Source organism: Oncorhynchus mykiss, chromosome 4 (genome assembly GCF_057628025.1).
Source record: "Oncorhynchus mykiss isolate SJ-2025 chromosome 4, ASM5762802v1, whole genome shotgun sequence".
In the NCBI taxonomy this organism is placed as follows: Eukaryota; Metazoa; Chordata; class Actinopteri; order Salmoniformes; family Salmonidae; genus Oncorhynchus; species Oncorhynchus mykiss.
Window position 1 is genome coordinate 55,264,444 of NC_143025.1, and position 21,321 is coordinate 55,285,764.

Below are 21,321 nucleotides of genomic sequence, written 5' to 3' on the forward strand. Positions count from 1 at the left end.
TATATCTACAGTGGTTGCTCAACTAAAAGTTTGAAGATCATGCTGCGAGACTTGGAGGTAATTTTTGGTTTAGTACGGTGCGTCACTGCTCCAGACCAGCACAACGGGAAGTTACAGTAGAGCACTGATTATGCTTACTGGAAAATACGCTTTTTGGTATACAGGTTTTTGGTTTCTCTCCCTCTAAAAACAGAAATAAATAATTCTAAATAACAAACTGACTTTATTTACAAATTAGTAAAAATGTCTCACCCCATGTTCAAGAATGGACTTTTTCTCGCTCACTTTCAGTTATTTGAAAATGAAATCATCTCCAAAATATTATTTTATTTTTTAAACAAGCCATAGAAAGTTGGTTGCAATTTCAGTTTAAACCCCCAGAAAAGACAGAACAAATAATACAACAAATATTGTGGTTAAACTCAAATATACTAATTGATCCAAAAAACGTTATAAATTGTTGTTAGTCAAGATGTTCATGTTTTTAATGTAAAATGTGTTTTTTTGTACTGTAAGTGTGTTTATAGTTTTGTTTAATGTTGTATTAGTGTATTAGCGTATCTAAGTTGTTTTGTCTGAAATGTTGTTCCCTCTGTTGCTATTGGACCAGGTCTCTCTTGGAAAAGAGATGTTAACTCAATGAGGAAAACCCTGTATAAATAAAGGTACAATAAAAAATAAAAATAAAATAAAAAATAAGAAATGGAACCTTTAACAAGTGGAAGGGGGAATAAGCATTGTAATTAATAACCCTGTTTTTCACAAGCGTAACAGGTTGTGAATTCTGCAAACGTTTCTAGGATGGGCTATTAGCAGGACAATATATATTGGTCATATTGGTTATGGCTCCTGAGTGGCACAGTGGTCTAAGGCACTATGGGACTCCCAATCATGGTCAGATTTGATACAGCTTGGATCCGAACCAGGGACTGTAGTGATGATGCCTCTTGCACTGAGCTGCAGTGCCTTAGACCACTGCGCCACTCAGGAGCTAGTCTCCCGACAGTCACGTTGCACAGTGCCATATTTTCCTGAGGTTTTAATGTTTAATTTTTCTTGAAATAGAAACACCATAAAATGTATCTAATTTTATTAGGCAAAATTTCTTAAATTCAATCTCATATAACATGTTCTTACAACCCCAAAAGCTAATTGGAGTCAGCTAACCTGTAGTACAATCAATGATTGGAGATGCTGGTTATTTTTTATATATTTCACCTTTATTTAACCAGGTAGGCTAGTTGAGAACAAGTTCTCATTTGCAACTGCAACCTGGCCAAGGTAAAGCATAACAATTCGACACATACAACAACACAGTTACACATGGAATAAACAAAACAAAGTCAATAATACAGCAGAACAAAAGAAAAGTCTATGTACAGTGAGTGCAAATGAGGTAAGATAAGGGAGTTAGAAGGAGTTAGAGCTGCCCTGCCCTATAACAAACACTCACAAAATGTGAGTTTGCTATTCACAAGAAGCATTGCCTGGTGTGAACCATGCCTCAAACAAATGAGATCTCAGAAGACATAAGATAAATAATTGTTGACCTGCATGAAGCTGGAAAGGGTTACAAAATTATTTCTAAAAGCCTTGATGTTCATCAGTACAGGGTAAGACAAATTGTCTATAAATGGAGAAAGTTCAGCGCTGTTGCTACTCTCCCTAGGAGTGGCCATCCTGCAAATATGACTGCAAGAGCCCAGTGCAGAATGCTCAATGAGGTTAAGAAGAATCCTAGAGTGTCAGCTAAATACTTACAAAAATATCTGGAACATGCTAACATCTCTGTTGATGAGTCTACGATACATTCACAAAAGGGCACCTGGAGGTTCCACAGCACACCAACATCAAAACCTCATCCCAACTGTAAATCCAAGGGTTCGCATTCTTGGATTTTCACCCTGCACTGTGAATGTTTACACGGTGTGTTCAATAAGACATGAAAACGTTTGTTTTTCTGTTATTAGTTTAAGCAGATTGTGTTTGTCTATTGTCGTGACTCATAACCTGCCCAGGGACCTGCGGTTGAAAATTAGCCGGCTTGCTAAAACCGGCACTTTTACTGAAACGTTGATTAATGTGTACTGTCCCTGTAAAAATAAAATGAACTCAAACTTAGATGAAGATCAGATAACATTTTATGACCAATTTATGTACAAATTCAGGTAATTCCAAAGGGTTCATATACTTTTTCTTGCCATTGTATTCCAACATGTTTTAAAACTGTTTTTGTTGCATGCCCTGATGAACACAATGACCCTGTTGAAAATAACATAGCATTGGCATTAACTACAACTGTCTTTCTGGATAAAAACGTATTCGAACTGACTAAATTTAAACTGTAAAATGAATGTGTCACAAGCTTTCTACTTCAGGTGTTAATTGTTCAGTACTGCTGGTTACCCCATTGCAAATAAAGTCAGTGTCTTGTTGGTGTCGTCATGCTACAAGCTATGTGTTGACAACACTCACTGAGAAAATCTGCATATTTTTCAGATGCCCATTGACGACAAAATCAGAGTAATAGCAAAGTCAATGTATGGAGCGGATGATGTGGAGCTCCTTCCTCAGGCCCAACAGAAGGTGGCGCTGTTCTCAAAACAAGTGAGTCGACACACAATGCAACAGGACATCCTTTATGTTAGACAGCTCAACAGAGTTGGAAGAATTTGCCTCTAACCGCTGGTCCAGGGTCAGATATTTTAAGGCAAACCCCAATTGGTTAAGGGTCTTGGTCTGAGGAAATCTTATCCTAGATCCGTGGAAAGGGGAAACTTCGTCAATATCTTGAACCAGACAAACACTCATTCCAAAAAATCTGAAAATTAAACTCAAAATCCAGAATTCTTTTCACCAACTATTTTCATCATAACCTTTACTTCCATTTGTGCTTTATTCCTTCCTAAAAATAACAACAGTACCAGTCAAAAGTTTGGACACACCTATTCATTCAAGGGTTTTTCTTTATTTTTACCATTTTTTTAAATTGTAGAATAATAGTGAAGACATCAAACTATGAAATAACACATGGAATCATGTATTAACCAAAACAGTGTTAAACAAATCTAAATATATTTTTGATTTTAGATTCCTCAAATAGCCACCCTTTGCCTTGAAGACAGCTTTGCACACTCTTGGCATTCTCTCAACCAGCTTCATGAGGAATGATTTTCCAACAGTCATGAAGAAGTTCCCACATATGCTGAGCACTCGTTGCCTACTCCCTCTCCTGTCCTACTCATCCCAAACAATCTTAATTGGGTTGAGGTTGGGTGATCATGGAGGCCAGGTCATTTGATGCAGCACCATGACTTTCCTTTTCAAATGGCCCTTACAAAGCCTGGAGGTGTGTTTTGGGGAATTGCTGCAGAATGCTGTGGTAGCCATGCTGATTAAATGTGTAGTACCCCCACGCCATCACACCACCTCCTCCATGCTTCACGGTGGGAACCACACATGCGGAGATCATTCGTTCACTTACTCTGTGTCTCACAAGGACACGGCAGTTGGAACCAAAAATCTCAAATTTGGTCTCAAAGGACAGATTTCCATCGGTCTAATGTTGCTAGTGTTTCTTGGCCCAAGCAAGTGTCTTCTTCTTATTGGTGTCCTTTAGTAGTTGTTTCTTTGCGGAAATTCGACCATGGGAAGGCCTGATTCACGCAGTCTTCTCTGAACAGTTTATGTTGAGCTGTCTGTTACTTGAACTCTGTGAATAATTTACACTGGGAAAAAAAAGTATGTGAACCCTTTAGACTTACCTATATTTCTTCATAAATTGGTCATAAAATTTGATCTGAACTTCATTTAAGTCAAAATAATAGATGCACACAGTCTGCTTGAACTAATAACAAACAGCAATTATAATTGTTCATGTCTTTATTGAACACACCGTGTAAACATTCACAGTGCAGATTGGAAAAAGTATGTGAACCCTTGGATTTAATAATAGGTTGACCCTTCTTTGGCAACAATAACCTCAACCAAACGTGTTCTGTAGTTGCGGATCAGACCTGCACAACAGTCAGGAGGAATCTCGGGTCATTCCTCTTTACAAAACTGTTTCAGTTCAGCAATATTCTTGGGATGTCTGGTGTGAACCGCTCTCTTGAGGTCATGCCACAGAATCTCAATCGGGTTGAGGTCAGGACTGACTGGGCCACTCCAGAAGGACTATTTTCTTCTGTTGAAGCTATTTTGTTGTTGATTTACTTCTGTGTTTTGGGTCATTGTCCTATTGCATCACCCAACTTCTGTTGAGCTTCAATTGGCGGACAGATAGCCTGACATTCTCCTGCAAAATGTCTTGATAAACTTGGGAATACATTTTTCCGTTGATAGCAAGCTGTCCCGGCCCTGAGGAAGCAAAGCAGCCCCAAACCATGATTCTCCCTCCAACATACTTTACAATTGTGATGAGGTTTTGATGTTGGTGTGCTGTGCCTTTTTCTCTCCACACACAGTGCTGTGTGTTCCTTGAAACAACTCAACTTTAGTTTATTCTGTCCACAGAATATTTTGCCAGAAGCGCTGTGGAACATCCAGGCGCTCTTTTGCGAACTTCAGACAAGCAGCAATGTTTTTTTGGACAGCAGTGGCTTCTTTCGTGGTGTCCACCCATGAACACATTCTTGTTTAGTGTTTTATGTATTGTAGACTTGTCAACAAACAGAGATGCTGTCTTACCGCAGACTTTCTTTTAGAGATACTTTTGTAGCCCTTTCCAGCTTTATGCAAGGCAACAATTCTTAATCTTAGGTCTTCTGAGATATCTTTTTGTTTGAGGCATGGTTCACATCAGGAAATGCTTCTTGTGAATAGCAAGCTCAAATGTTGTGTTTTTTTGGGGGCAGAGCAGCTCTAACCAATATCTCCAATCTCGTCTCACTGATTCGACTCCAGGTTAGTTGACTCCTGACTCATATTAGCTTTTGGAGAAGTCATTAGCCTAGGGGTGCACATGCTTTTTCCAACCTACAGTGTGAATGTTTAAATTATGTGTTCAATATAGACAGGAAAAATACAATCAATTGTGTTTTATTTTAAGCACACTGAATTTGTCTATTGTTGTGACTTAGAAATCCAGGTGATTCCAAAGGGTTTACATACTTTTTCTTGCCACTGTGTATTTGGGCTGCATTCTGAGGTGTAGTTAACTCTAATGAACTTATGCTCTGCAGCAGAGTTAACTCTGGGTCTTCCTTTCCTGTGGCGGTCGTCATGAGAGCCAGTTTCATCACAGCGTTTGATGGTTCTTGTGACTGCACTTGAAGACACTTGATCTTGGTCTTTTACAAAATGGGGCTATCTTCTGTATACCACCCCTAACCCAACTGATCTGCTCAATTGCATTTAAGAAGGAAAGGAATTCCACAAATTAACTTTTAACGTACACTTGTTCATTGAAATGCTTTCCAGGTGATTACCTCATGAAGCTGGTTGAGAGAATGCCAAGAGTGTGCAAAGCTGACATCATGGCAAAGGGTGGCTACTATTTGTTTAACACTTTTTGTTTTACTACATGTTTCCATATGTGTTATTTCGTAGTTATTCTACAATGAAGAAAAGAGTAAAAATAAAGAAAAATTTGTTGGTGTGTCCAAACTTTTGACTGGTACTGTAAAATAAACAAAAAATATACTGCCCTACAAAAAAGGCTGTGATTCTGTATGAATGCCATCTACAACAAATGGTGAATTCCTAGCTAACACTTCACTGGACTGGCTATTGTACGCCAATGAAAGCTTCTCAATGTGATGCATATAAACTCATACCAGGGTGAATGAAACTTAACCACATCGTCTCTCCATCTCTCCCCCAGGGCTTGGGCAACCTGCCCATATGCATGGCAAAGACCCACCTGTCCCTGTCCCACGACCCAGAGAGGAAAGGGGTGCCCACCGGCTTTACCTTGCCCATCAGGGACATCCATGCCAATTTGGGTGCTGGTTTTCTCTACCCCTTGGTTGGCACGGTGAGTACTGGGGCTGTCACTCATTCATATGAGTTACTCAGTGTTACTCATATGAATGCGGACCTGGAACATGACATGGAATACATGGGCATGTGACACATGAGTATAGTGAGGAATGCCAGTTAGCTGAAATGCTGAAACGAGTGACGACTTGAGCTTTTTAGAATCATTGCAAGAGAGATTCAGACACTGCAGACACTTTTGAAACTCCCCTGTAATAACGATGAGCATTCAGCTAAAAATAAGATTCACACAGAGATTTTCACTAAGACCACACACGTCTCTCATATTCCATCTCTGACTAACAGATAGATGACACCTGCCACGTAACATATCTCTTATTTTGACCAAAAGCCTCTTCTCCAAGATCAGTTGCATGCTCAGGCGATTGTTTTGAGGATTGTTTTGTCTCCTCTTCACAAAATGTGCACATTTTGCTACAAGCACAATTTGAAAGGCAAGAAAGAATCTAATAACATTTTCACACTACCATGCTGACATTGTGCTTTTTTAGCAACTATGTTGGATGGGTAACCAGGCCAGCTCAGTAATGCATGGTTTGGCTTGCCTTGGTTTAGTGCAAAAAGCCCTCAAGAGACAAATACAAAACAGAAACCCAATGAAGCACAGGTCACTAGACAGTCACTTTTCTTTGGATGAAGTCACATGTCAATAAAATCAGAAGACATATTCAAGTATTTCACAAGGACTCAGAAAACCCCTCCTTCAACATAAACGCTCACGCACAGTTGAAGTCGGAAGATTACAAACACCTTAGCCAAATACATTTAAACTCAGTTTTTCGCAATTCCTGAAATTTTCATTTTAAAAAGTCTTGTAAAAATTCTGTCTTAGGTCAGTTAGGATTACCACTTTATTTTAAGAATGTGAAATGTCAGAATAACAGTAGAGAGAATTATTTCAGCTTTTATTTCTTTCATCGAATTCCCAGTGGGTCAGAAGATTATATACACTCAATTCGTATTTGGTAGCATTGCCTTTAAAATTATTTAACTAGGGTCAAATGTTTTGTGTGGCCTTCCACAAGCTCTCCACAATAAGTTGGGTGAATTTTGGTCCATTCCTCCTGACAGAGCTGGTGTAACTGAGTCAGGTTTGTAGGCCTCCTTGCTCGCACACGCTTTTTCAGTTCTGCCCACAAATCTTCTATAGGATTCAGGTCAGGGCTTTGTGATGGCCACTCCAATACCTTGACTTTGTTGTCCTTATGCCGTTTTGTTCATTTGGAATACCCATTTGAGACTTCCTGACTGTTGTCTTGAGATGTTGCTTCAATATATCCACATAATTTCCTCCCTCATGAAGCCATCTATTTTGTGAAGTGCACCAGTCCCTCCTGCAGCAAAGCACCCCCACAACATGATGCTGCCACCCCCGTGCTTCACGGTTGGGATGGTGTTCTTCGGCTTGCAATCCTCCCCCTTTTTCCTCCAAACATAATGATGGTCATTATGGACAAACAGTTCTATTTTTCTTTCATCAGACCAGAGGATATTTCTCCAAAAAGTACGATCTTTGTCCCCATGTGCAGTTGCAAACCGTAGTCTGGCTGTTTTATGGTGGTTTTGGATCAGTGGCTTCTTCCTTGCGGATCAGCCTTTCAGGTTATGTGGATATAGGACTCGTTTTACTGTGGATATAGGTACTTTTGTACATATTTCCTCCAGAATTTTCACAAGGTTCTTTGCTGTTGTTCTGGGATTGATTTGCACTTTTCACACCAAAGTACGTTCATCTCTAGGAGACAGAACGCGTCTCCTTCCTGAGCTGTCTGATGGCTGTGTGGTCCCATAGTGTTTATACTTGAGTACTATTGTTTGTACAGATGAACATTGTACCTTCAGTGAATTCTAAGTAAAATTGTAAACAATTTGGAAAAATTACTTTTGTCATTCAGAAAGTAGATCTCCTAACCGACTTGCCAAAACTATAATTTTGGCAAGAAATTTGTGGAGTGGTTGAAAAACAAGTTTTAATGACTCCAACCTAAGTGTATGTAAACTTCCGACTTCAACTGTACATGCGCACGCATGCACGCACACACACACACACACACACACACACACACACACACACACACACACACACACACACACACACACACACACACACACACACACACACACACACACACACACACACACACACACACACACACACACACACACAATTCAACTGAGTAGACAAATTAATTGAGATTGAGTTTCATCTATGCGGGTGAGCTGTCTGAACAGCTGTTGCCCAAAATTACTCAGAGGATATTTTTAACGATATTTGCTAGGTTGCACCGGGGTTCTGAATATGGACGTGTACTGAAGGAAACTGCTGTCACTTCTCTATCCCAAGGAGTGCCACCGAATCCAAGCAGACTTGTCAGTCTACTCTAGCCTACTTGGAGTACACAGTGAAACCGTGCGTAATTTATAATGGCAAGAATACCAAGGCGAATGGATGCACATGCTGCATTAGCATTGATACAAAATTGAACGAAAACAACTCAGATGGAGGGGAAGAAATGAATCATGACATCTCTGATTGTTCTTCTGATTCTGACCCTCAGCCTGAACATACATCTCTGAGGCCTAATAGCAAAAAAGCCAGGATGGTGCGCACTAAACAGGTGCTGTCACGTATGTATATGCCGGGAAACATGAGACCGTGAATCAAAACAAACCAATACTACCTGATGACTGAGGCTACTGAGGGCTAAAAAAGGGGAAGGTAATCAAGGTGATGATGAATTCCAGGTGTGCGTAATGATGGGATGCAGGTGTGTGTGGTCATGGTTGCCAGGGCCGTTGGTTAGTAGCCTGGCAACATCTTGCGCTGGAGAGGGGGAGAGGGAGTAAGCGTGACAGGTGTCTACACCACCACCAAATGAAACAGGGTAGAACAAGCCGGTGACAATGCTATGGGCCGATTAACTGAGCGAGCAGACCCTACATCTCAAGCAAAAAACAACTTCAGCAACGCACTCACCATCATTCATTATTTATGTGATATGGACAACCTCCAACTGATGCCACTGCGGGCTGACAATTAACTATATGTATTCATTATAATGCCATTATTGTTTTTGTGCTGATTTTCACTATTTATCAAGCACACTTGGCACTTATAATGATGTTTAGGCTACTGATGTTTTCATCATTTGACCATGCGTCTTACTGACTGCGGTGGTTGGGGTATTTTGTTTTATTTTGTCGTAATAATAAAATCTGTTACGCTGTGACAACACATGCTTTCTGTTTCATAGTTGTATCAAAGGCACCCCATGAATAACATGTATTTAACACTTAGATTTAGGTGATTTTTGTGATTTTGTGTTTTTACATACAGTGCCTTCAGAAAGTATTCATGCCCCTTGACTTTTTCCACATTCTGTTGTTACGGCCTGAATTTAAAATAGAATACAATTAGATTTGTCAAAGTAGAATTATGTTTTTTGACATTTCTACAAATTAAAACAAAATGAAAAGCTGAAATGTCTTGAGTCAATAAGTATTCAACCCCTTTGTTATGGCAAGTCTAAATAAGTTCAGGAGTAAAAATGTGCTTAAAAGTCACATAATAAGTTGCATGGACTCTGTGTGCAATATGACTACCTCATCTATGTAGCCCACATGTACAAGGTTTAAAAAATGTAAAAAATAATTTTGGGGGGCTGGTCAGTACTGGTCACTACCCTTAAAGGTACTGACCAGTAAGTACCATGTGAGTACCTAACAGTGTGTGCCATTAGCACATCTGAAGTATCCTATGGGTATAACTGTAGAACCTGCCATTGGTTCTACCTGGAACCAGAGGGTTGTTTATGATGGTTCTAAATGGAACTCAAAATGGCAGAATTTTCCCTGCAGGGAAAAAATGAAGTACCATTTTTTGGTAATAACTAGCACCTTTTTTTGTTATTGAGTGTAGTAACAAAAAAGGTAGCATATTGCAACCTGCTGCTCTCCAGATACTGTATTATTGTTCTTACACATTTCTTATCTTCCTCTATCTGCCCTATACTAGTCGAGTGTAGCACCCCAATCTCCAGCCTTCTCCTGTTTCCATGACAACGACTTCAGCACTGAGAGCAAATAGTCCCTGCCTCCTCTCGGGTGAGTTCACAGTGCAACGGGCTGAATGACTAAATCACCACCTTTACTTTGTTTGACATAATCGATTTATAATTAAATGGAATCAAAAACATGAATTCACTTACAATCATGAAAGAGGTTGTGTTGTGCCTCTGCTCTTGTGAGTAATTTGATCTCGTTTCTCATTTGAATAGTAATGTTTCTCGTCTGGAATCCAATTCAGTTTGAAAGCCAATGGTAAAATATGCTTATATCCCAAATGGCACCCAATTCCTTATTTAGTACACTACGTTTGACCAGGGCCCTATGGTCAAAAGTAGTGCACTAAACAGGGAATATGGTGACATTTGGGCTGTAGACAAGGTCTGTGTAAGGCTTTGAAAATGACTGTGTTGGTTCCCTGCTGCACCTGTTTGTCAGTGTGTAACTCATTCTCTCTCTCTCTCCCTCTTCCACTCTTTCTCTCACCCACACTATTTTTCTCTCTCTACCCTCTGTCTCTCTTCCCCACTCTACACTTAGGAAAAAGGGTTCCAAAAGGATTATCTTGCTATCCCCATAGGATAACCATGTTTTGTTCTATGTACAACCTTCGGGATCCATGAACCGAAAGGGGTTTAACCCGCAACTAAAAATAATGATTCCAAGGGTTATCCTATGGTGACAGCCAAATAACCCTTTTAGGTTCTAGAAAGTACCTTTTTTTCTAAGAGTGTACCCCCATTCCTTTTTTCCACTTCACTTCTCTCCCTCCCCTGCGTTTCTCTCCCATCCCTTCCTCTCTTGCCTGTCTCTTTAGCCTCTCTTTTCTCTCTCTCCTCCATCTCCTCTTTGCCATCCGTCATTCTCCCACCCTCCTTAATCCTTTTCTTTCGTTGTGCTTTTCTAAAAGAGTTGGACATCATTAATCTCAAGAGGAGTGAAGACCTCTGTCCCCTCCAACTGTCAGCAACAGTCAACCACAGTGCAACAGGAAACCCAGTGATCAAACCATTGAGAACTACAATAGAACCAAACCAATGTTCAAGGCAATATGCTCCATCTCACACCTGTTCTCCTGCTGTCCACTCCCTAATGGACCATGTTCATTGGACGTTTCTCTTTCCCTTAATCCAATTCAACTTAAGGGCTTTATTGGCATGGGAACCATATGTTAACATTGCCGAAGCAAGTGAAGTAGATAATAAACAAAAGTGAATTTAACACAAATGAATAGTAAACATTACACTCACAGAAGTTCCAAAAGAATAAAGACATGTCAAATGTCATATCATGTGTTGTAATGATGTGCAAATAGTCAAAGTACAAAAGGGAAAGTAAATAAACATTTAAATAGGTTGTATTTACAATGGTGTTTGTTCTTCACTGGTTGACCTTTTCTTGTGGCAACAGGTCACAGATCTTGCTGCTGTGATGGCACACTGTGATATTTCACCCAATAGATTATCAAAATTGGATTTGTTTTCTAATTCTTTGTGGATCTGTGTAATCTGAGGGAAATATGTGTCTCTAATTTGGTCATACATTTGGCAGGATGTTAGGAAGTGCAGCTCAGTAGCCACCTTATTTTGTGGGCACACAGCCTGTCTTCTCTTGAGAGCCAGGTCTGCCTACAGCTGCCTTTCTCAATAGCAAGGCTATGCTAACTGAATCTATACATAGTCAAAGCTTTCCGTTTGGGTCAGTCACAATGGTCAGGTATTTTGCCACAGCGTGCTCTCTGTCTAGGGCCAAAAAGTATTCTAGTTTGCTCTGTTTTTTTGTTAATTCTTTCCAATGTGTCAAATAATTATCTTTTTGTTTTCTCATGATTTGGATGGGTCTAATTGTGTTGCTGTTCTGGGGCTCTTTGGGGTGTGGGGGTTAATTTCTGTATTATCAAATGAGGAGAGAAAAACTTATCACACAAATCAGAGTTATATTTAAACTGAATCTTTATTAGTGAGAGCTCTGTATGGCTGGTCGACAAAACAACCTTGTTGAGAGCCCCGAGACAAAGGATACAAATATATTTCATAGCTAAGATACACCCCTTTAGTCTACATGACAAACAACAGACCTGTGGAATGGGTCACAAGGTGAGACTTGATAAATGAGAAAGGAATATCACCGAGCCAGCATCTGCTATGAAGACTGTCCTTATTGTACAAAATTTGTCCCCCAAAACATTCTATGGCATAAGTAATTTGTCAACTCCAGAAACCCCCTTCTCAAGTAAATCCCCTCCTTAACCACGCGCCTAGACAAGCTCACTGAGGAGAGTGAGCCTCTAGGTCAATCACTATCCAAGGATAGGTGCAACATCAGAGATGACATAGAATGGTTCCAAACACTACCCCACACATCTTGTCTCAGACCTTAAGGCCAATAGAGGGAGTGACTGGCGCACAGACATTGTGGAGAATAGTAAATGGTTTCCGATAAATCACGCCATCTCGTCACATGGTTTAAAATAGGTAAAGACACAATCACAACATTGAAGACAACATTGACAACATTGAAGACAATGTTCCCTCCTGTTCTCTTCTTTTTCTGATATTCTGCATAGCACCAGGGACATGTGAAAGACAAGCCTGACTTCTCCCCTCTCTGGGCCCCAGGTGAAGGGATATAATCTATATAATCTATATATAATAAACAACAAGAGTTCAGCAGTTTTAATCATATATGCATGTTAACTTCTTCGTGCTAGGGAGCAGTATTTTGAATTTTGGATGAATGAAGTGCCCAATTTAAACTACCTGTTACTCAGATTTGTGTGCAGGGGCGCTGTCCTCAGATAATCACATGGTGTGCTTTCACCGTAAAGCCTTTTTGAAATCTGACAAAGTGGCTGGATTAACTAGAAGTTTTTAAATGATGTATGACACTTGTATTTTCATAAATGTTTAATATTACGATTTCTGTCATTTGAATTTGGCGCTCTACAATTTCACAGGATGTTGTAGAAGTGGGACGCTAGCATCCCAATGATCCGTAAGAAGTTTTAAGCAGATAAGACATCTTAATTATTACGTTACCGAACTAATTCTGATTCTCCCACCATAGGAGTCTGTTTGTGTTTGTGGACAGAACCCCAGGACCAGCTTGCTTAATAAGGGTCTCTTCTCCAGGTTAATCTCTCTGGAGGTGATGGCTTTGTTATTGAAGGGTTTTGAATTGCTTCCTTTTAGGTGGCTGTAGAATGTAAAACTCCTTAAGGATCGGGGACTGGAGGGCGCATAATTCAAATGAATTCTAATAAATATTATGGATTTTAACATTTAGGTACATATGTGTCTTATATCGGCTGAAAGCTTAAATGCTTCTTAATCTAACTGCACTGTTCAATTTACAGTAGCTATTACAGCGAAAACATTGTTTGAGGATGGTGCCCCACATCAAAATATTTTTCCACCGACACAGGTTTCATACATTTACATATAAAGATTAAATATTGAATTACTTTTGAAAATCTTCCTCTGATTTGTCATCCAAAGGGTCCCAGCTATAACATGTACTGTCGTTTTGTTAGATAAAATCCTTCTTTATATCCCAAAAAGTCAGTTTAGTTGGCGCCATCGATTTGAGTAATCCACTCGTTCAACTTGCAGAGAAAGGAATCCGAAAAACTACCCCTAAACTTTGTTTCAACAAGTCAAAATACATTTCTATTTACTCCTCAGATACCTTAAAATGTAATAAAACTATAATATTTATTTTGGAAAAAAGTTAGGAAATTTACTTTGCGTATTTTCTTCATGGCGCGTGCAAACACGGATTTCCAAGACTGTGTCCTTCTACTAAAACTGTTATGTCTTATTCGTCTTTGAAGTTTCAAGCCTGAAACCTTGAAAATAGACTGCTAACACCATATGGAAGCCATAGGAATTGCATAAAGGAAGCTAATTTACAATATGACCTTTCCCTTGCATTTCTAAGAGGATGGTCTCTCTCAACAACAAAAAATCTTTTTTTTTCTTTGGATTTTCTCCTACCATATCAATTGTGTTATATTCTCCTACATTGAAATGTTAAAATAATGTGTTTTCTTTCCAATGGTATCAATTATATGCATATCCTGGCTTCAGGGCCTGAGTTACAGGCAGTTTACTTTGGGCTCATCATTCAGGTGGAAATTGAGAAAAAAGGGGCCTAGCCCTAAGTTAACGGCTCTCTTCTGGATTTTGATCATTGGCGGGTATCGGCCTAATTCTGCTCACCGTGTATTATTCTGTGTTTTACGTTGTACACAGAGGATGTTTTTTGCACAATTCTGCATGTAGAGTTTGTATTTAATGTTTTTCCCAGTTTGTGAATTCTTGGTTGGTGAGTGGACCCCAGTCCTCTCAACCATAAAGGGCAATGGGTTCTATAACTGATTCAAGTATTTTTAGCCAGATCCTAATTGGTATGTCGAATTTGATGTTCCTTTTGATGGCATGGAAGGCCCTTCTTGTCTCTCAGGTAGATCACACCTTTGGAAGATACCTGTGGCGCTAATGTTTAGGCTGAGGTATGTATAGTTTTTTGTGTGCTCTATGCCAACAGTTCTAGATTTAATTTGTATTTGTGGTCCTGGCATCTGGACCTTTTTTGGGACACCGTTATTTTATCTTACTGAGATTTACTGTCAGGGCCCATGTCTGACAGAATCTGTGCAGAATATCCAGGTGCTGCTGTTGGCCCTCCTTGGTTGGGGACAGAAGCACCAGATCATCACCAAACAGTAGACATTTGACTTCAGATTCTAGTAGGGTGAGGCCGGGTGCTGCAGACTGTTCTAGTGCCCTCGCCAATTCGTTGATATATATGTTGAAGAGGGTGGGGCTTAAGCTGCATCCCTGTCTCACCCCACGGCACTGTGGAAAGAAATGTGTGTTTTTGCCAATTTTAATCGCACACATGTTGTTTGTGTACATGGATTTTATAATGTTGTATGTTTTTCTCCAAACACCACTTTCCATCAATTTGTATAGCAGACCCTCATGCCAAATTGAGTCATAAACTTTGTTGATATCAACAAAGCATGAATATGTGGTCTGTCGTACGGTAATTTGCTAAAAAGCCAATTTGACATTTGATCCGTACATTGTTTTCACTGAGGAAATGTACGAGTGTGCTGTTAATGATAATGCCGAGGATTTTCCCAAGGTTGCTGTTGACGTTATTGGTAGTTATTGGGGTCAAATTTGTCTCCACTTTATTTTTTGCATTACAACCTGTAAATTAAATAGATTTTTATTTGGATTTCATGTAATGGAAATACACAAAATAGTCCAAATTAGTTAAGTGAAATGGCAAAAAAATAATCAAAACATTATATAAAATAAAAAACGGACAAGTGGTGTTTGCATATGTATTCACCCCCTTTGCTATTAAGCACCTAAATAAGATCTGGTGCAACCAATTACCTTCAGAAGTAACATAATTAGTTAAATAAAGTCCACCTGTGTGCAATCTAAGTGTCACATGATCTCAGAATATATACACCTGTTCTGAAAGGCCCCAGAGTCTGCAACACCACTAAGCAAGGGGCACCACCAAGCAAGCGGCACCATGAAGATCAGGGAGCTCTCCAAACAGGTCAGAGACAAAGTAGTGGAGAAGTGGCACCACAACAAACCTGCCAAGAGAGGGCCTCCCACCAAAACTCACGCACCAGGCAAGGTGGGCATTAATCAGAGAGGCAACAAAGTGCTGCAATGCTCCACATCGAAGATTGGAGTATCTGTCCATAGGACCGCTTTAACTTCTTATGGGCAGTGCTAGTGTCCCACCTGGCCAACAACCGGTGAAATTGCAGAGCGCCAAATTCAAAATACAGAAATAGTCCAATTTAACGTTCATAAAAATATGTCTTATACATCGCTTAAAGATTAACTTCCTGTTATTCCAGCCGCTGTATCAGATTTCAAAAAGGCTTTACAGCGAAAGGATACCAAACGATTATCTGAGGACAGCGCCCCGCTTACAAATCAAACAAACATTTTGCATCCAGGTAAAGGAATTTAAAAAAGTCAGAAATAGCTGTTACGGTGCGTGAATGAGGACCCAAAAGCGAATTAACTTAAACAGAGCTTCTTTAATTACCAAACATAGGTAGGCTCAGACGGACCGGCAGATTCCGACAGGACAAGACAAGGTTACAGCAAACATGACGACAGTCTGGTTCAGGCATGAAACACAACAAACAAGAATCCGACAAAGACAGGAACAAAAACAGAGAGAGATATAGGGGACTAATCAGAGGGAAAAAGGGAACAGGTGGGAAAAGGGGTGACGAGGTGGTTAGGAGGAGACAAGGCACAGCTGGGGGAAAGAGGGGGAGAAAAGGTAACCTAACAACGACCAGCAGAGGGAGACAGGGTGAAGGGAAAGGACAGAGACAAGACACAACATGACAGTACATGACAGTACCCCCCCACTCACCGAGCGCCTCCTGGCGCACTCGAGGAGGAAACCTGGCGGCAACGGAGGAAATCCTCGATCAGCGCACGGTCCAGCACGTCCCGAGAGGGAACCCAACTCCTCTCCTCAGGACCGTACCCCTCCCAATCTACGAGGTACTGGTGACCACGGCCCCGAGGACGCATGTCCAAAATTCTACGGACCCTGTAGATGGGTGCGCCCTCGACAAGGATGGGGGGGGGGGGGGGGGGGGGGGGAGACGAGCGGGGGCGCGAAGGACGGGCTTGATGCAGGAGACATGGAAGACCGGGTGGACGCGACGAAGGTATCGCGGAAGAAGAAGTCGAACTGCGACAGGATTAATGACCCGAGAAATACGGAACGGACCAATGAACCGCGGGGTCAACTTGCGAGAAGCCGTCTTAAGGGGAAGGTTCTGAGTGGAGAGCCAAACTCTCTGACCGCGACAATATCTAGGACTCTTAGTTCTACGCTTATTAGCAGCCCTCACAGTCTGCGTCCTATAACGGCAAAGTGCAGACCTGACCCTCTTCCAGGTGCGCTCGCAACGTTGGACAAAAGCCTGAGCGGAGGGGACGCTGGACTCGGCGAACTGAGATGAGAACAGCGGAGGCTGGTACCCGAGGCTACTCTGAAAAGGAGATAGCCCGGTCGCAGACGAAGGAAGCGAGTTGTGGGCGTATTCTGCCCAGGGGAGCTGTTCTGACCAAGACGCAGGGTTACGAAAAGAAAGACTGCGTAAGATGCGACCAATAGTCTGATTGGCCCGTTCTGCTTGACCGTTAGACTGGGGGTGAAAGCCGGAAGAGAGACTGACGGAAGCCCCAATCAAACGGCAAAACTCCCTCCAAAATTGAGACGTGAATTGCGGACCTCTGTCCGAAACGACGTCTGACGGAAGGCCATGAATTCTGAAAACATTCTCGATGATGATTTGTGCCGTCTCTTTAGCAGAAGGAAGCTTAGCAAGGGGAATGAAATGAGCCGCCTTAGAGAACCTATCGACAACCGTAAGAATAACAGTCTTCCCCGCTGACGAAGGCAGTCCAGTGACAAAATCTAAGGCGATGTGAGACCACGGTCGAGAGGGAATAGGAAGCGGCCTGAGACGGCCGGCAGGAGGAGAGTTACCGGACTTAGTCTGCGCGCAGACCGAACAAGCAGCCACGAAACGACGCGTGTCATGCTCCCGGGTGGGCCACCAAAAACGCTGGCGAATAGAAGCAAGCGTACCCCGAACGCCAGGGTGGCCGGCTAACTTGGCAGAGTGAGCCCACTGAAGAACGGCCAGACGAGTAGGAACGGGAACGAAAAGAAGGTTCCTAGGACAAGCGCGCGGCGACGGAGTGTGAGTGAGCGCTTGTTTTACCTGCCTCTCAATTCCCCAGACAGTCAACCCGACAACACGCCCCTCAGGGAGAATCCCCTCGGGGTCAGTGGAGGCTACTGAAGAACTGAAGAGACGAGACAAAGCATCAGGCTTGGTGTTCTTAGAGCCCGGACGATAAGAAATCACGAACTCGAAACGAGCGAAAAACAGCGCCCAACGCGCCTGACGCGCATTAAGTCGTTTGGCAGAACGGATGTACTCAAGGTTCCTATGGTCAGTCCAAACGACAAAAGGAACGGTCGCCCCCTCCAACCACTGTCGCCATTCGCCTAGGGCTAACCGGATGGCGAGCAGTTCGCGGTTACCCACATCATAGTTACGTTCCGACGGCGACAGGCGATGAGAAAAATACGCGCATGGGTGGACCTTGTCGTCAGAGAGGGAGCGCTGAGAAAGAATGGCTCCCACGCCCACCTCTGACGCGTCAACCTCGACAACGAACTGTCTAGAGACGTCAGGTGCAACAAGGATAGGAGCGGATGTAAAACGATTCTTGAGGAGATCAAAAGCTCCCTGGGCGGAAACGGACCACTTAAAGCACGTCTTGACAGAAGTAAGGGCTGTGAGAGGAGCTGCCACCTGACCGAAATTACGGATGAAACGACGATAGAAGTTCGCGAAGCCGAGAAAGCGCTGCAGCTCGACGCGTGACTTAGGGACGGGCCAATCAATGACAGCTTGGACCTTAGCGGGATCCATCTTAATGCCTTCAGCGGAAATAACAGAACCGAGAAATGTGACGGAGGAGGCATGAAAAGTGCACTTCTCAGCCTTCACAAAAAGACAATTCTCTAAAAGGCGCTGGAGGACACGTCGAACGTGCTGAACATGAATCTGGAGTGACGGTGAAAAAATCAGGATATCGTCAAGGTAAACGAAAACAAAGATGTTCAGCATGTCTCTCAGGACATCATTGACTAATGCCTGAAAGACAGCTGGAGCGTTAGCGAGGCCGAAAGGAAGAACCCGGTATTCAAAGTGCCCTAACGGAGTGTTAAACGCCGTCTTCCACTCGTCCCCCTCCCTGATGCGCACGAGATGGTAAGCGTTACGAAGGTCCAACTTAGTAAAAAACCTGGCTCCCTGCAGGATCTCGAAGGCTGAAGACATAAGAGGAAGCGGATAACGATTCTTCACTGTTATGTCATTCAGCCCTCGATAATCTATGCAGGGGCGCAGAGACCCGTCCTTCTTCTTGACAAAAAAAACCCCCGCTCCGGCGGGAGAGGAGGAGGGGACTATGGTACCGGCGTCAAGAGCTACAGACAAATAATCTTCGAGAGCCTTACGTTCGGGAGCCGACAGAGAGTATAGTCTACCCCGGGGGGGGGGGGGTGGTTCCCGGAAGGAGATCAATACTACAATCATACGACCGGTGTGGAGGAAGAGAGGTGGCCCTGGACCGACTGAACACCGTGCGCAGATCGTGATATTCCTCCGGCACCCCTGTCAAATCACCAGGCTCCTCCTGTGAAGAAGAGACAGAGGAAACAGGAGGGATAGCAGACATTAAACATTTCACATGACAAGAGACGTTCCAGGAGAGGATAGAATTACTAGACCAATTAATGGAAGGATTATGACAAACTAGCCAGGGATGGCCCAAAACAACAGGTGTAAAAGGTGAACGAAAAATTAAAAAAGAAATGGTTTCACTATGATTACCAGAAACAGTGAGGGTTAAAGGTAGCGTCTCACGCTGAATCCTGGGGAGAGGACTACCATCCAGGGCGAACAAGGCCGTGGGCTCCTTTAACTGTCTGAGAGGAATGTCATGTTCCCGAGCCCAGGTCTCGTCCATAAAACAGCCCTCCGCCCCAGAGTCTATTAAGGCACTGCAGGAAGCTGACGAACCGGTCCAGCGTAGATGGACCGACAAGGTAGTGCAGGATCTTGAAGGAGAGACAGGAGTAGTAGCGCTCACCAGTAGCCCTCCGCTTACTGACGAGCTCTGGCCTTTTACTGGACATGAAGTGACAAAATGACCAGCGGAACCGCAATAGAGACAGAGGCGGTTGGTGATTCTCCGTTCCCTCTCCTTAGTCGAGATGCGGATACCTCCCAGCTGCATGGGCTCAGCACCCGAGCCGGCAGAGGAAGATGGTAGTGATGCGGAGAGGGGGGCGACGGAGAGCGCGAGCTCCTTTCCACGAGCTCGGTGACGAAGATCAACCCGTCGCTCAATGCGAATAGCGAGTTCAATCAAGGAATCCACGCTGGAAGGAACCTCCCGGGAGAGAATCTCATCCTTTACCTCTGCGCGGAGACCCTCCAGAAGACGAGCGAGCAAGGCCGGCTCGTTCCAGCCACTGGAGACAGCAAGAGTGCGAAACTCAATAGAGTAGTCTGTTATGGATCGATTGCCTTGACATAGGGAAGACAGGGCCCTGGAAGCCTCCTCCCCAAAAACAGATTGATCAAAAACCCGTATCATCTCCTCCTTAAAGTCCTGATACTGGTTAGTACACTCAGCCCTTGCCTCCCAGATTGCCGTGCCCCACTCACGAGCCCGTCCAATAAGGAGAGATATGACGTAGGCGACACGAGCAGTGCTCCTGGAGTAAGTGTTGGGCTGGAGAGAAAACACAATATCACACTGGGTGAGGAACGAGCGGCATTCAGTGGGCTCCCCAGAGTAACACGGCGGGTTATTGATTCTGGGCTCCGGAGATTCGAAAGCCCTGGAAGTGGCCGGTGGATCGAGGCGGAGATGGTGAACCTGTTCTGTGAGGTTGGAGACTTGGGTGGCCAGGGTCTCAACGGCATGTCGAGCAGCAGACACTTCCTGCTCGTGTCTGCCTAGCATCGCTCCCTGGATCCCGACGGCTGAGTGGAGAGGATCCGAAGTCGCTGGGTCCATTCTTGGTCGGATTCTTCTGTTACGGTGCGTGAATGAGGACCCAAAAGCGAATTAACTTAAACAGAGCTTCTTTAATTACCAAACATAGGTAGGCTCAGACGGACCGGCAGATTCCGACAGGACAAGACAAGGTTACAGCAAACATGACGACAGTCTGGTTCAGGCATGAAACACAACAAACAAGAATCCGACAAAGACAGGAACAAAAACAGAGAGAGATATAGGGGACTAATCAGAGGGAAAAAGGGAACAGGTGGGAAAAGGGGTGACGAGGTGGTTAGGAGGAGACAAGGCACAGCTGGGGGAAAGAGGGGGAGAAAAGGTAACCTAACAACGACCAGCAGAGGGAGACAGGGTGAAGGGAAAGGACAGAGACAAGACACAACATGACAGTACATGACAATAGCGATACAATTAATCACTTACCTTTGATGATCTTCATCTGGTTGCACTCACAAGAGTCCCTGTTATACAATATGTGTTTGTTTTGTTCGATAAAGTCCCTCTTTATGTCCCAAAAACTCCATTTTGTTGGAGCCTTTTGTTCAGTAACCCACTGGCTCAAAGGCGGTCACGA

General features: G+C 43.0%; 1 protein-coding gene across 2 annotated transcripts in view; it reads left to right on the plus strand.

Annotated features, from left to right (window-relative positions):
* Positions 1-11,432, plus strand: part of LOC110521990 (C-1-tetrahydrofolate synthase, cytoplasmic) — a 51,149-nt gene extending 39,717 nt beyond the window's left edge. The window contains exons 26-29 of one of the 2 annotated variants that reach the window (XM_036975521.2): positions 2,500-2,607; positions 5,825-5,977; positions 10,016-10,104; positions 10,606-11,432. In XM_036975521.2, the coding sequence (XP_036831416.2) occupies positions 2,500-2,607; positions 5,825-5,977; positions 10,016-10,087 (333 nt within the window). In that variant the 3' untranslated portion in view covers positions 10,088-10,104; positions 10,606-11,432. The remainder of the gene's footprint in view (positions 1-2,499; positions 2,608-5,824; positions 5,978-10,015; positions 10,105-10,605) is intronic. The other variant, XM_021600024.3, reaches the window with a different exon arrangement.
* The last annotated feature ends 9,889 nt before the right edge of the window (positions 11,433-21,321 follow it).